Source organism: Pholcus phalangioides, unplaced genomic scaffold, assembly GCF_987345545.1.
Source record: "Pholcus phalangioides strain wild (caught in Gottingen) unplaced genomic scaffold, Ppha-v1.0 ptg000013l_1, whole genome shotgun sequence".
In the NCBI taxonomy this organism is placed as follows: Eukaryota; Metazoa; Arthropoda; class Arachnida; order Araneae; family Pholcidae; genus Pholcus; species Pholcus phalangioides.
This window is the reverse complement of record NW_028301606.1, coordinates 11,239,107-11,251,958: the sequence shown is the minus strand read 5'-3', so window position 1 is coordinate 11,251,958 and position 12,852 is coordinate 11,239,107. Positions and strand designations below refer to the sequence as shown.

Below are 12,852 nucleotides of genomic sequence, written 5' to 3'. Positions count from 1 at the left end.
AGCTGTTTATATTAAAATATTATAGAAATATTTCTCCATTCCAGGCAAAAACTCGAACACAGATACAATTTTAGATTTCAAATTCAATTCGAAACTTTTTTGTCAAATTTTCGTACACATACCACTTTGAAAGATAAGTAATAGGTACAAAATGAAGAGGGGAAAAAAAACAGCCCAGATTATTTTTCTAAATACTATAGGCCAGAGAGATGACTTATCGCGGCTCGTAAAAAAAGTTTTTATTTTTTTAATATTTTTTTCTCAATACATCTACATAGCGGAAAGTTCGGATGGGCGGCATATATTTCCAGTAATACGTATTCAAGAATATGAGAGTGGAACGGAAGAAGGGTGGCGAAATTTGTAAAGCCTACAGGCAGCAAAACCATAAATACACAGTGGCGGAGGAAGCTCAAGCACTTCCAGTACTTTGAAATACGGGGGCGGCAAAATGCTGTTTGCCCCGGACGGCTGAATCATGTTTGCCCCGGGTGGCAAAAATCCTATCTACGGCCCTGTCGGAAGGTGCTCGAACACCTCAGAACTGATTCAGAAATCAAAATTCCTCATGTAAAGCTTAAGGCGAGCGCCCACGGGCCTGAAACACTTTCGAAATGTCCCGGATCTATCATAATGATGAACGAAACAAAAAAGCAAGATAAACGGTTAAAAGAAAAAAATTGTGAAAATTGCATTTTATTGGAGCTTCATATTATTTTAATTAATCATATTCCCATAGACATTAATGTGAGGCATGAAATTTTTAAAATAAATTGAAGCACTGAACTAAAAACTTATGACGAGTCGAGAGTGAAAAGTGATCTTCCCGTTTCAAAAATAAATTAAAAATATAAAAACCCCTTATACAAGGCTAAACTTTTATCTTTCCCCATCATTGGATCATGTAGATTACCTGAAGACGCATTAAACAGTCATGGTGCTTAAATTTATTTAGATATTAATATTTTAAGAGAATTCGATCCGGCAAAACACATGTTAAGTATAGGGAAAAGAGCGGGTTGTTTCAATACCTTCTAGAGCAGAAGGTATCTGCTCTTGGTTGTTTGGGCTTACTTGTCAGCCCATAGGGTTGCCACAACGGCTTCAATTTTCTTTCCTCCATGGATAATAACAAATCCGTCCTGTCTTTTGGCGATAAGCTGCCGAATATTAAAGCAGAAAGCACATGCCTTCTTCATAGGCTGACCATATTTTCTCGAGAGAAATATGGGAAATTGGAATTCTAAATACGGAAAAATACGGGAACGTAAAACTTGGTAAAAATACCAAGAACGCCAACAGTGCACAAAGAAATGTTGCTGAAATCACAGAAAAATCGCAATAACGTGAAACGAAGCGTTACTACAAATTGCAGTGGATAAAAATGAATTCCACGAAATAAACCGTTCAACAAGACGAATGTGGGTGATTAAAGCTCTCATTTATTGTTGTAATTATCATAATATAATTTATGAGTTGAAAAATAATTTCAATCTTCGATAAGGAATAAAAATCTAAGTAAGCGTCATGTAAAAAACGGTAAAAAACTAGACATTTTTGCCAAAAAGTCGGGATGGCCAGAAAAAAGAAAAAACCGGAACTGTCCCGGAAAATACAGGACGTATGGTCATCTCTTTTCTTCATGTCTTATTTACGCATGCGCGTTACTATATGTTCAACGTTGCCCAGAGTTGCCAGATTGGCGGTTTTCCCGCCAAATTGGGCTGGTTTGAAAACGGTTCGGCGGGAAATTTTTGGCTTTGGCGGGTGGCGGTTTCTTGGGCGGTTTTTCCAAAATTGTGTTTATGGCTAATTTCTCCCTATTTTCCTTTATTTTTCTTTGCTTGCGCGAGCAAAAAAGTTTTTCTTTTTCACATCAGTCCCCAACCTCATGTTGTGTTTTCTTCCTGACAAGGCAGAAGGGGTGGAGGGCATCTCGGCCAAATATGGAAAGCCAGAACTTCAACCATAATGCCTTTGCCATCCAATAATTGAAGGGGCCATAACACAAAAACTTGAGAAACTGTCCTAGGCTCTAGATCAGTGGTTTTCAATCTTTATGATACCGCGGCCGGTCGGTTATAATATATCCAATGTAGTATAAGGGAAGTAGTATATCCAAGGCCCCACATCCTGAAGCAGGGCCCTAGGCTCTGATCTTTTGCGTGCCCCTGAGCAGACTTTCACGGGGCCCCTTCATGATGAATTTATAGCGTGAAAAAGCAAAAAAAAATTGTGAAAATTGCTCTGGGTCCCAGGGCTGGAGCCTTGTCAGCCCATCCCTTGTGGGGGCCATGAGTATATCCAATAACTATAAGGGAAATGGAAGACTTCAGTGACGTCACGATCTTCGCGCGGACGCCTTCTTCTATAGGTGTTGTTCCGGCCCGACGGTTGGGAAACATAGTATATAGACCACAGAAGCCTGTGAAAGAAACCGTAGCCTCCACAAGCGTGGAGCTAGCGTGGCAGGGCTCAAGAACTAGTGCCCAGGCACTAGTTCTGTCTTAACGCATGAGCCCAGCTGGGCATGGCCCGAGGGCCTCAGAAAAACGAGAGGCAGTTGTATTTTTAGGGGATTTTCCATGTAGGGCATCAGAAAAATCACTTGACTCTCGGGGCCCATGATGCTCTTAAAACGGCCCTGCCAGGAACCCAGAAGAGTTCTTAAATTTTTGTTTACTATATAGACTGTGAAAAATCTGGTCTGGGACCCATACCTAATTTTTAAAATCATTGTACCAAATTTCGTAGGCACCTATGCACAATTTGAGGCAGTGCCGTCTTGACGCATGGGCCAACCCAGGCACGTCACGGAGGCCTTGAATGAAGGGCGGGGGAGGGATAAAGAATGAGATATGGTTAAGATTTGCGAGATTAAGCATGTGAATTGGTAAGGAGGCATTCGCAGTCTGGATAGAGAGCTGAGCAAAATCAATTTGCCCGGGGGTCCATGATGTTTTGAAAACGGCCCGACTCCAGGCCATCTCTTGGCCGTTTTTCCAGGAGAGAGAATGTGTAGCCCTGACTTTCGCAACTTTTCAAAGAAATCAATTTATTCGGTAAAAAAAACATATTTTTTACGAAAAAGTGAAAAGTTGGGTGGGGGGTGGGGGGGGAGTTACTGACTATAAAAACACAAGAAAAGCTATAAGCAACATCGTTGCAGGCTAGAATATCATCAAACTGTAGCTCGATCGTTGCTTCATAGATGGCAGCACAAGCTCTAATATTTTGGGCTACTTTTTGGCTACTTTTGAAGAGGATTTTGGCTGGAAATTTTTTAAGGACCTGGCAACTCTGACGTTGCCGTGAGTCTCTCGTGTAAACAAGTTTCCATCATTGCTCAGATTGACTATTTAATAGTACTGCGATAGATTTCTGTATAAGGTGTCGTAGAGAATTGATTTTCTTTCGATCGCGATGGCAGACGAAGTCTTATTCGATCTCTTGCACACCGAACTCGTGTACAGTTACCTCGTGAAGGCTAATAAAGAAGGCGGTGGCAAGGAAGTGAACGTCTCGGAGTTGGAGCAGATCGGTTTTTCGACGGGTTTCCGACTGGTCGAAAGACTCACCAAAGACTGGTCGAGATTCAAAGACGAACTGGACGTCATGAAGTTCATCTGCAAGGAGTTCTGGTCTTGCGTCTTCAAGAAAGAGGTCAACAGCCTCCGTACCAACAACCAGGACGTCTACGTCATCTACGACAACGGGTTCCGTTTCCTCACCAAAGTCACAAACAGCAGCCAGTTCCTGAGCAGTTCGCCTATTTATTTGGCTTTCACGTGCGGTCTCGTCCGTGGCGCTTTGGCTAATTTGGGGATTATCGCTGTCGTGACTGCCGACGTGTCGTCGCCGCCAAATTGTAGGTTCCAAGTCACTGCTCAGAGAGTTTGATTTTGAACAACAGCGCTATCCACTTATAAATGTGTGTATATATGAACTGTTCGAGTATGTTGTAAATTGCTCCTATATGATGCATTATTTAGCATAATAGTTTACGAAACTATTATGTGTTGATTTATATATATATATGTGAAAAAAATTAGATTCGTATTTACTATGAGATTTGTGTTTACCTCCTAAGACTCAAAATACTAAATTACGCCATGCCTTTGTGAATAAAAATGGTTTTGTTTCTTACGAGATTTGATTTTTCGTGATTACAGCTATGATTCCGTAAGCAATGTGAATGCCAACTTGGGGAGTTTATGAGGTCCCCCCCCCCACCTTCAGTTATTGACTGGGTGTTGATATGACAGGAAAGTAGAATTGTGCACTCAAACTTCCGGCACCACTTAATCAGTAGTGAATTCCCCATGGCGATAGACTGGAGTTGTGCTCTGGGTGGAAAGAAAGTCTCCTAGTTGCGCTGCTATGGTGGTGATAGTGACGGACTCGCATTGCGGGGGACCTGGATTCTCACCCTACCCTCACCATGGTGGCTGGTGGCCGATTGAAGTTGGTTTTCTGTGGTTCTCAACTTGGAGGTGCAAATTCGAGCCGATCTCCCCATTAAAATGTCTCTCTACAGAGACCAACAGCCCTACAAACAGTACAAATATTCAATCACTTCACTTTTGAAATATAGATGGTAGCATTTAAAAAAAAATCAGATGCAACGCTAGATATGCGCTCAGACTTGGGTACACATGGAGATAGACCTGAGTTGTGCTCGGTTTGAAAGAAAGAGAAGGTCCCCAGATGTGTACCTTGTCATGGTTTACTGCTAAAATGGAAAGTTGTCTCATCGCTGAATACGGGACGGATCAAAAAAATCATAATTTTCACATTTTTCCTGTATGTTTCTTAAAAAATTCAATCACCTTTGCTTGTCTGTTGGAAACAAAAGCTTGAATCATCTGCTATCTGTAAGGTTTCATTTGCAATCGTTTTCTCAATATGCGACACACACTTGTTCAGGGAAGCCCCTGGTCCTGACTCGCTACGTTCATTGATTTCTTTGAGCTGCACATATAAACATCTCCTCCCTATACTTTTGCCTTCGCAAAGACAGCCTGTTTCTTCAAAGTATTGATACCACTTATGAATGTTTTTTTTCAATAGGACCATATATATATTTTCCAAAACACACGTTGAACTAAAATTACAAATTCTGTTTTCACATACTCAAGGATGCAAAATACATTTTCTTGCTGAGAAGTCTTTTAGTTATAGCAAAAGTAAAGGGGAAGTTGAATATGAGTTTTCTTTGATTGAGTTGAATTTTCCTTAATTTCAAACCTGTTCTGATAAGCGTATGTTTAAAAATGAGTTTACATTATAGTATTTTAAAATACTGCACATCATTTTGAACACACATATAATCCTGTATTTTACTACCAATTGATGAACACTCCCTTTTAATGGACAATGTTTGATACTCCCCTGTAACATACACTCATGTTCGTTATCGTAAAAATCAACTAAAATGGAACCTCTGGTGTCCGTTATCAAGAGGTTCCATTGTAGAAAAATATTTCATTTGGCAAATATAATAAAAGATCGAATCACAAGTGTCCATTTGGTCATCGGCCATTTGCGAAAATGAAATTTTTGTTGGCCGATCGCAATGTCCAGCTACTTTTGGTATGGTTCCAGAGGAGGGGGTTGATAGGGACGATCAACCTAGTCTAGAAGTGCGACTAGTTGACTCACCCTCTAACAGCCTACATGCAAAAAATTACCTATTGCTTGAACCCTTTACTTGACGATAGTCCTCCCCTCAGTATCATGAACCTCATTAAAACACCATTGCCAAACAAAATAAATGTAACAAAAATAACTGTTTCTGTTAATGGTCCCAGTAGGAAACAAATCAATTTAGAAAATTCTTTTGAATTATATATGGGCCGCAAAAAAATCTCAGTGAATTCTTGAGAATTAAGGTATTTTTTTACGCAACAATTTTCATTTGTACACGATTTGCATTTTCAATTATTTTTCCATCTTGAACTGGAATCCACATTTTGTATGGTGCATCAATTTGGCTAAGGTGCTCTCTCATTTGGCTACAACTTTTTCCATCTGATTAGCCAAATTGCTACAATTGTTAAAAAGTCGGGAAACCCTGACACAGGTTCTTGATTGTGTGCTATCTAAGCGGGCATAAAGTTTTACATACCTTGGATACTTAATTTTTGTAAATTTTCAAAAACGAAACCCATTAAAAACAGCTTGCGAACATGATAAAATAGCATGACATCAATGTAATTGAATAAAAGTCAATTCAAAATAGAGGGCACTGTTCAGATCATGAAGTTCATTGACTCAATTTCATTTAAAATTAAATTTCAAAATTTTACTTCAAATTTTATAATTTAATTTGAAATAAGATTGAGTCAATGTCAATGAAATCTCAGCATTTCATGAACTGAACAGCGTCCTTCGTTTTGAATCGATTTTCATTCAATTACATTGATATCATGCTCACAAGCTGTTTCTAATGCATTGTTTTTAAATTTACGAAAATTAAGTATCTCTGAGGTATGTAACTTTATACCAGCTTATATAGGATAGCACATACAATCAAGAATTTGTGTAAAAAAATTTGAAATCAATGGTTAAATAATATTTTAAATGAGATACAGTAAAACCTGTCTTGAACGGAATAGAAAAATAGTCTAGTGCAGGGGTGGCCAACTTCTGTTCGTGGGCCAACATAATGGTCAGCTATAGTGTAGCAGTCCGTATCAGTGGTGCAACTTCGGTGTATGAGCCACTCCATTATTAATTGAATTATTTAGTTATTAAATTAATTTCGTCACTAGAAATAAGTTTGTGTTAATCAAGAAATCAGCTGTTGGAACCGATAGTTCAAATATAGAGATCACAAATTTAATTTTTTAACTACTTTTACCTTGTCGCGGGCTGTACAAAATCACTTCATGGGCCAGTTGTTGGCCAAACCTGGTCTAGTGGATAGCCAATGCTTTTTCAATTATGGGAAACCTTTTTGAGGTGAAAAAACAGAAGACACGTTTATATATAGTCAATTTTTCAATTTAAAAAAAAAACCTACTGAAACAGGAATTTTTGGCCAAGCGCATGTTTTTGTCTTTTTGTAAGTAGAAGTTAAGTTCTACTAATCTCCCCTCCATTTTTGTGAGGGAAACTTGGGAGGCAGCTGCCCCCTTTGCCCCTCACTGGGTACACCCACGGACGTATGCCAGTTTAACCTCAGAAGATATGTCTTCCACAGAGATGCGGGTAAAATGTTAGGAAGAAAATTCCTTAGACCATGCCCTAATAGCCTCAAAACAGCTTGCAAGTCATTGAACGCCGGCCATGAATGCCTCAGACAATATACTTCATGGAGGCTTTTGTTAGAAAGCACTCCTGTTTCTTGGTAAAATGTTAATTTCCATTTAAACTAGTTCGGACAGCAGAATATCAAGTTATAATATTGTTCACAATTTAGCGATATCATGTATTTTATTCAGTGTAGAGATGGCAACCAATCACAAGAAGTGTCTTTGATTTAAACACAAAAATTGAGGTTATAGGAGCAAGAGAAAGACAAAATTTAAGTGTTAGAGACATATAATCTTTTTTCCGAAAACGTTACGGTTGTTGATCTCGTCACTATTTTTTTAAAGGCGCGCAATCTCTAACTTTTTTATTTTTGAATATTAAAAATTTTTCACATTTCACAAAAGTAAGTGTTCATTTTGCTGCTATTCAGGAGAATTTAGAGAGATATAGATGGCTTCTTCCTCAGCCAGAGATATCAAGGAAACAGTTATTTTCCGGATATTATGCCATGAGGCACTGAAGTAAGCCTCTTACTTCAGCGCCTCATGACACAGTGTGTGAAATTAGGAAGGCAGAGTCATGTGTCTCCAGTGCTGTAGATGGTAGCATGCTTGCCCGGTATGCAAGAGGGCCTGGGTTCGAGTCCCGGCGGAGACGTGATGACTTTTCTTTCCGAGCTTGCCTCTGCATAATATCCGGAAAATAACTGTTTCCTTGATTCAGGAGAATGTTTTATATTGAATTTTACCTATTAGTGCATTAAGTATGAAATTTTAAATATATAGATATTTGAAAAAGATGGGAAAACTCAATATACAGTAGATGCAACCATTCCGACGACCGGTAGGATAAATCTCAAATGTTTTCATAGAACGACTATCATTTATGTTTTGCTTTTGATATAACAGCCCTTCCAATATAATGTGCATTTTCGATGGGGCAAAGGGGCCGTTATATCGAGTGTCAACTGTAATAATATGCATGTCTCTGTTTGATACTCGTTGGTTTATAGTAAGTAAAGGTGATATTCTCAAAATTTAAGTTTCACAAATGACAGAAATAAACCACTGCATATATTTTTACGTGCACCGTTATAAAACAGAAACCTGTCGGGAACGAAAAATAATTGCAGGTTTTTGATGTTCCGTCTTCTTTAGGGTTCACTTTATTTCTATTAGGCCAGGATTACAGTATAAAAGTTTTCTGAAAGTTACTTTATAAAATTTGAAAAATGCAACCAGTAAAATTATTAGTTGTATTTACTCGAATGTAATCATGAGCTTTATTGGTTGGATTTTTCAAGTTTTATAAAAGGGATTTTATCAAACTTATACAGAGTAATCCCAGCCTAAGAACATGTTTTTCACCATGGTAAAAGGTACGAGACCCCTTAAGGGAGGAACTGAAGGGTTCTTGATCACTGGGTTCCTCAGCAGTCTTTTACGTTAGAACTTTTCATTGGTCTCCCCCCCCCCCCATAGTAAATTCATAGTTTACAAAAAGAAAAAATCAAATTCGGTCCTTTGTCAGTCTCGCTCATAAAAAGGCCAAAGATCTTGGCAGTTGTGCAATGAATTAAAGGCAAAAGAGACGAGATTAGGTAGGTACGAAGGTTGTTCAAAAACTGGCTATTGCGAAGATGAATTTTTGGAAAGAGAATTCAACTGCCTTTTTGTGGGGAATCGAACCCATGTCCTTTCACTTTCCTGGTGAACGCCCTAGACCACAAAGGCAATGAATCTCTCAATCTTTCCTTGAAGCTTGTATGAAATGAACAGGACCGTACATGGACGGCCAGATCTGACTCAGGCCAAGCTCACAATTGCTGATGCTGCCACCAGATGGCGACTTATACAAGGATGACATACAGGTTTTTAACAACTGGCTGTTGTGCGAAGATGAATTTTTGGAAAGAAATTGAATCAGTTGAATTTTCTCTTACCAAAAATTCATCTTTGCAACAGCCAGTTGTTAAAAACCTTTTGGATAATTCGAGGTGGTCTTGTTCCCATATATCTTGAATTATCGAAACTCTACTGTAATTTGTATTTTGTGAGCTGCCCGTTTTTCAGATCCGGAATTTTGCGAAGGGCCCAAAAACCAAGCTGGACAAAATTCTATAAAAATCAAACCAAATATACAATGAAGCATTCCCTAATCAAATCATCATAGAAAATTTCTCCGATTGAGAATTAAGGGGAGGGGGAAAGAACACAATCTACCAACTGAACAATGCATTACTTATTTATTAATTTCTTTTATCATTAAAAAAAGAAAAGTAACATTCACAGAAGCAAAAAAAATACATGGTAGGAGGTCATATAAAAGGTACAAAAAAAACGTTACATTCAATTGTTTTTTCATTTAAAAAAATTAAATTGAACATGCAAAATATTTTTTTGTGCATTTGGCAAAAATTATAATAAATGAGAACCACGACATGCGGACGGAAAATTGTGAGAGGATTCTGCGCAGTGAAAAAAATTGAACTATATCGGGTTTTAGAGAAATTCGATTGAATAAATATTTTCCTGGCCGATGGAGACAATCACAAGCTAAAAACTTTAACCTTTTTTTATGCCAGAGAAGAATATTCTTTACCACCAATAACAAAAAATTATGTTATTTCAAAATGCATGGAAACAATATTTTATACATATATATTTTTTAAATTATCCTTGGAAAAACCAAAAATAACAAACTTGGATCTTCTACTTGATAAATTATTGATTTGTCTTCACATATATCGTGGGAGAAATAATGCATGAATCAAATTGTATAGCTGTGCGAACTGGCTACTATATTGAAACAAAATGTTACTATGCTCAAAAAGTTTGGGAACTTATTTCATTACAGAAGAATGAGTACAGATAGATCCTGTTTATTCGTGCAATTATGCATTTTTACCATTGCTCAATGATTTGAATGCGGATTGCAAGCCTCTCTTTACCACATCATCCAATGCCTTCGTTGTTGCACCTCTTTGGAATCTGAGAATTTTTGCTCTTTGTGAAAATTCTCTCAGGAAAAAGTCACATAGGGCGAGATCAGGGAAATAAGCTGGTTGTTGAAGTATTGTAATGTGATGTTTTAACAGGCAATCTGACACCAGGAGGGACCTGTGAGTAAAGCATCTGCATGATTCGGTGAGAAGCAAGCAACCAGATCTTTGAAAGGCCGAGTTGTGAGTGCTCCATCACGATAATCTCAAGCACACAGGTCCCTCGTGGTGTCAGACTACCTGTCAAAACATCACACTCCAATACTCCCACAACCAGCTCATTCCCTGATTTCATTCCACGTGACCTCGGCTACAGAATTTAAGGGACAACAATTCTCAGGTTCCAAAGAAGTGCGGCAAGCAGCAATGAAGGCATTGGAGGATGTGGCAAAAGAAGGCTTGCAGGCTGCATCAGCATCTTTGTATGAACGATACTTTGAAGGCAACACCAAATAAACAGGTTTTATCTGTACTCATTCTTCTGTAAGGAAATAAGTTATGGAACTTTTTGAACATAGTAGTATATATTACTAGCAAAACTATGTCTTTAATCGAGGGGAAAAAATTCAAAAATCATAAACAGCACTCTATAATACATTAAAAAATATACATAATCTATATATACAATAGGAAGAGGATACAAAAGAACGTTTATAAAGAAAACAATCACACTAACAAAAACCATCTAAATCTAACACTTAAAAAAACCATCCTAAACTTTGGTTACGTTTTGCACATCATTTTCTCTTCTTCTATACTTAATTTCAGTTGTACTGAAGATTTAATAGTAGCATACACAATTAACGTAGCTTAACGTACATACATATAAACGCTAAAAATTATCTGACTGATCACTCAGAAAAAAATACAGTATTCCCCGCATTAGCTGGCAAACAACAAGGGGGACCAAGCATGCTAGAAATACCCATATTTTCTGGCATGTCGGGAAATTTGAGCCTCAGATTCTACAAAATTCTACAGTACTCTGAAAATCCATTGAGAATCAGCTACTACTAAACACACACATGCACCTCATCCATATTGCCCTGCGGAACTTCAAAACGAATTAGTGCACGTAGGAATGTGTGTATATGTGCTGTGAACCTAGCATGAAGTTTGTTTCTGTGTAATCCTTTTTATAGTGCTGCCATCTTTTTCTAACTGTGACTGAAGTGTAATGATTGGAAATTTGCATCGTTCTATGCTTATTGCTCTCTGTGGTGAGACTTTTTGATGCATTGAATTAGCCGAATGAATACTGCAATCCGTATCAAACCTTGCTCGTGCCAGCTAATGTGAGGAACACAGAATATATAAATGCTGCCGAAAAAATATCACTAATATTCTTTTCACAAGCATTGTGCAAACCGCTTTTTTTAAAAAAAAAACATATGAAGGAGTATTAAAAGGATAAAAATTCATAAGCGTGATAAAATAAACAGTGAAATCCATTTCAACTGATTTATTAACACAAACAAAATGGTATATCCGATGGCATTGCAGAATCAAACAATGAAGCCAGAATCAAACAATGAAGCCAGAATGCATTCATGTATATAATAAGCAGTCATCCTAGTCATTAAAGGCGTTTATCGCTCTAATGCAAGAGAAGGTAGGCACTATCTATTCAGAGCGGTTTCCTTGATTGGTTTCTCATGATTAAAAATCGAACAAGGTGGGTAAAGTTAGCAATAAGACAAGCAGCATGATTTCAAATGTGTGTTTTAAATTGAATAATAATGCTTAATTTCATGTTGCGAACACTGTGCCAGACATTCAACCAGGGCTGGACAAATCCTAACTCGCCATGGCAACTAGAAAATCTGTATTGGCGCCTAAAACTTTCTAAATGTGGTTGTTAAATTGGAGTCTAAGGGTGACACCAAGTTTTCTGATTTCATTATGCTATGTCTTTCAACATGAGGAAAGTAAAAGAAAATAGGAGCCAAGCTTCGTATTTTGCTGAAGAAAAACAGTCCTAAATAATGTTTTCTCTTACTTTTCTCATGTTGAAAGAAATCAGAGAATTAGCGTAATGAAATCAGAAAATTTGATGTCACCCTTATGACTCCAATTTAGCAACATTTGGAAAATTTGAGGCACCAATACAGATTTTCTAGTAGCCATGATGGCGACTTGGGATTTGTCCAGCCCTGGTTAAATGCCTGGCACAGCGTTTTAGGACTGTTTTTCTCGAGCAAAATACCATGCTTGGCTCCTAAGAAATATTGGGCTGGCGCCTGAATATGTTTTTAATTTGTCAATCCCTGCACTCTACCAATTTCCATCCACAAGCAGATGATTCAGTATTTTTTATTGTTCCTTATCATTAAAAACAGAATAATCTGTTCACACTGATGGTCGCTTTGCAATGTGAACTTACCCTCTCTTCACTAAATGCTAACAAGGTAAGTACAGTATTAATACGTAAAAACCAGTTCATTTTTATCAATGAATAGTGATATCAATGATATCGACTGAAGCCGAGTTGAGCTCCTAAGATCTGTATAGAGCTGTGATGCAAATAGGTTAAAGCAGGAAGGTGGTGGAGCATTTTGAATCAATACCGGGCTGACCTATGCACTATCATTGAG

At 37.8% G+C, this 12,852-nt stretch overlaps 1 protein-coding gene across 1 annotated transcript; it reads left to right on the top strand.

Annotated features, from left to right (window-relative positions):
* Window positions 1-3,311: 3,311 nt before the first annotated feature.
* Window positions 3,312-4,146, top strand: Trs33 (trafficking protein particle complex subunit Trs33). The gene has a single exon (XM_089240716.1). It carries the CDS (start codon window positions 3,424-3,426, stop codon window positions 3,898-3,900), a length of 477 nt encoding a protein of 158 aa, XP_089096842.1. The 5' UTR covers window positions 3,312-3,423; the 3' UTR covers window positions 3,901-4,146.
* The last annotated feature ends 8,706 nt before the right edge of the window (window positions 4,147-12,852 follow it).

Coding starts and splice junctions, on each gene's coding strand:
- Trs33 (XM_089240716.1), top strand. CDS start 3,424: ATGGCAGACGAAGTCTTATTCGATCTCTTGCACACCGAACTCGTGTAC.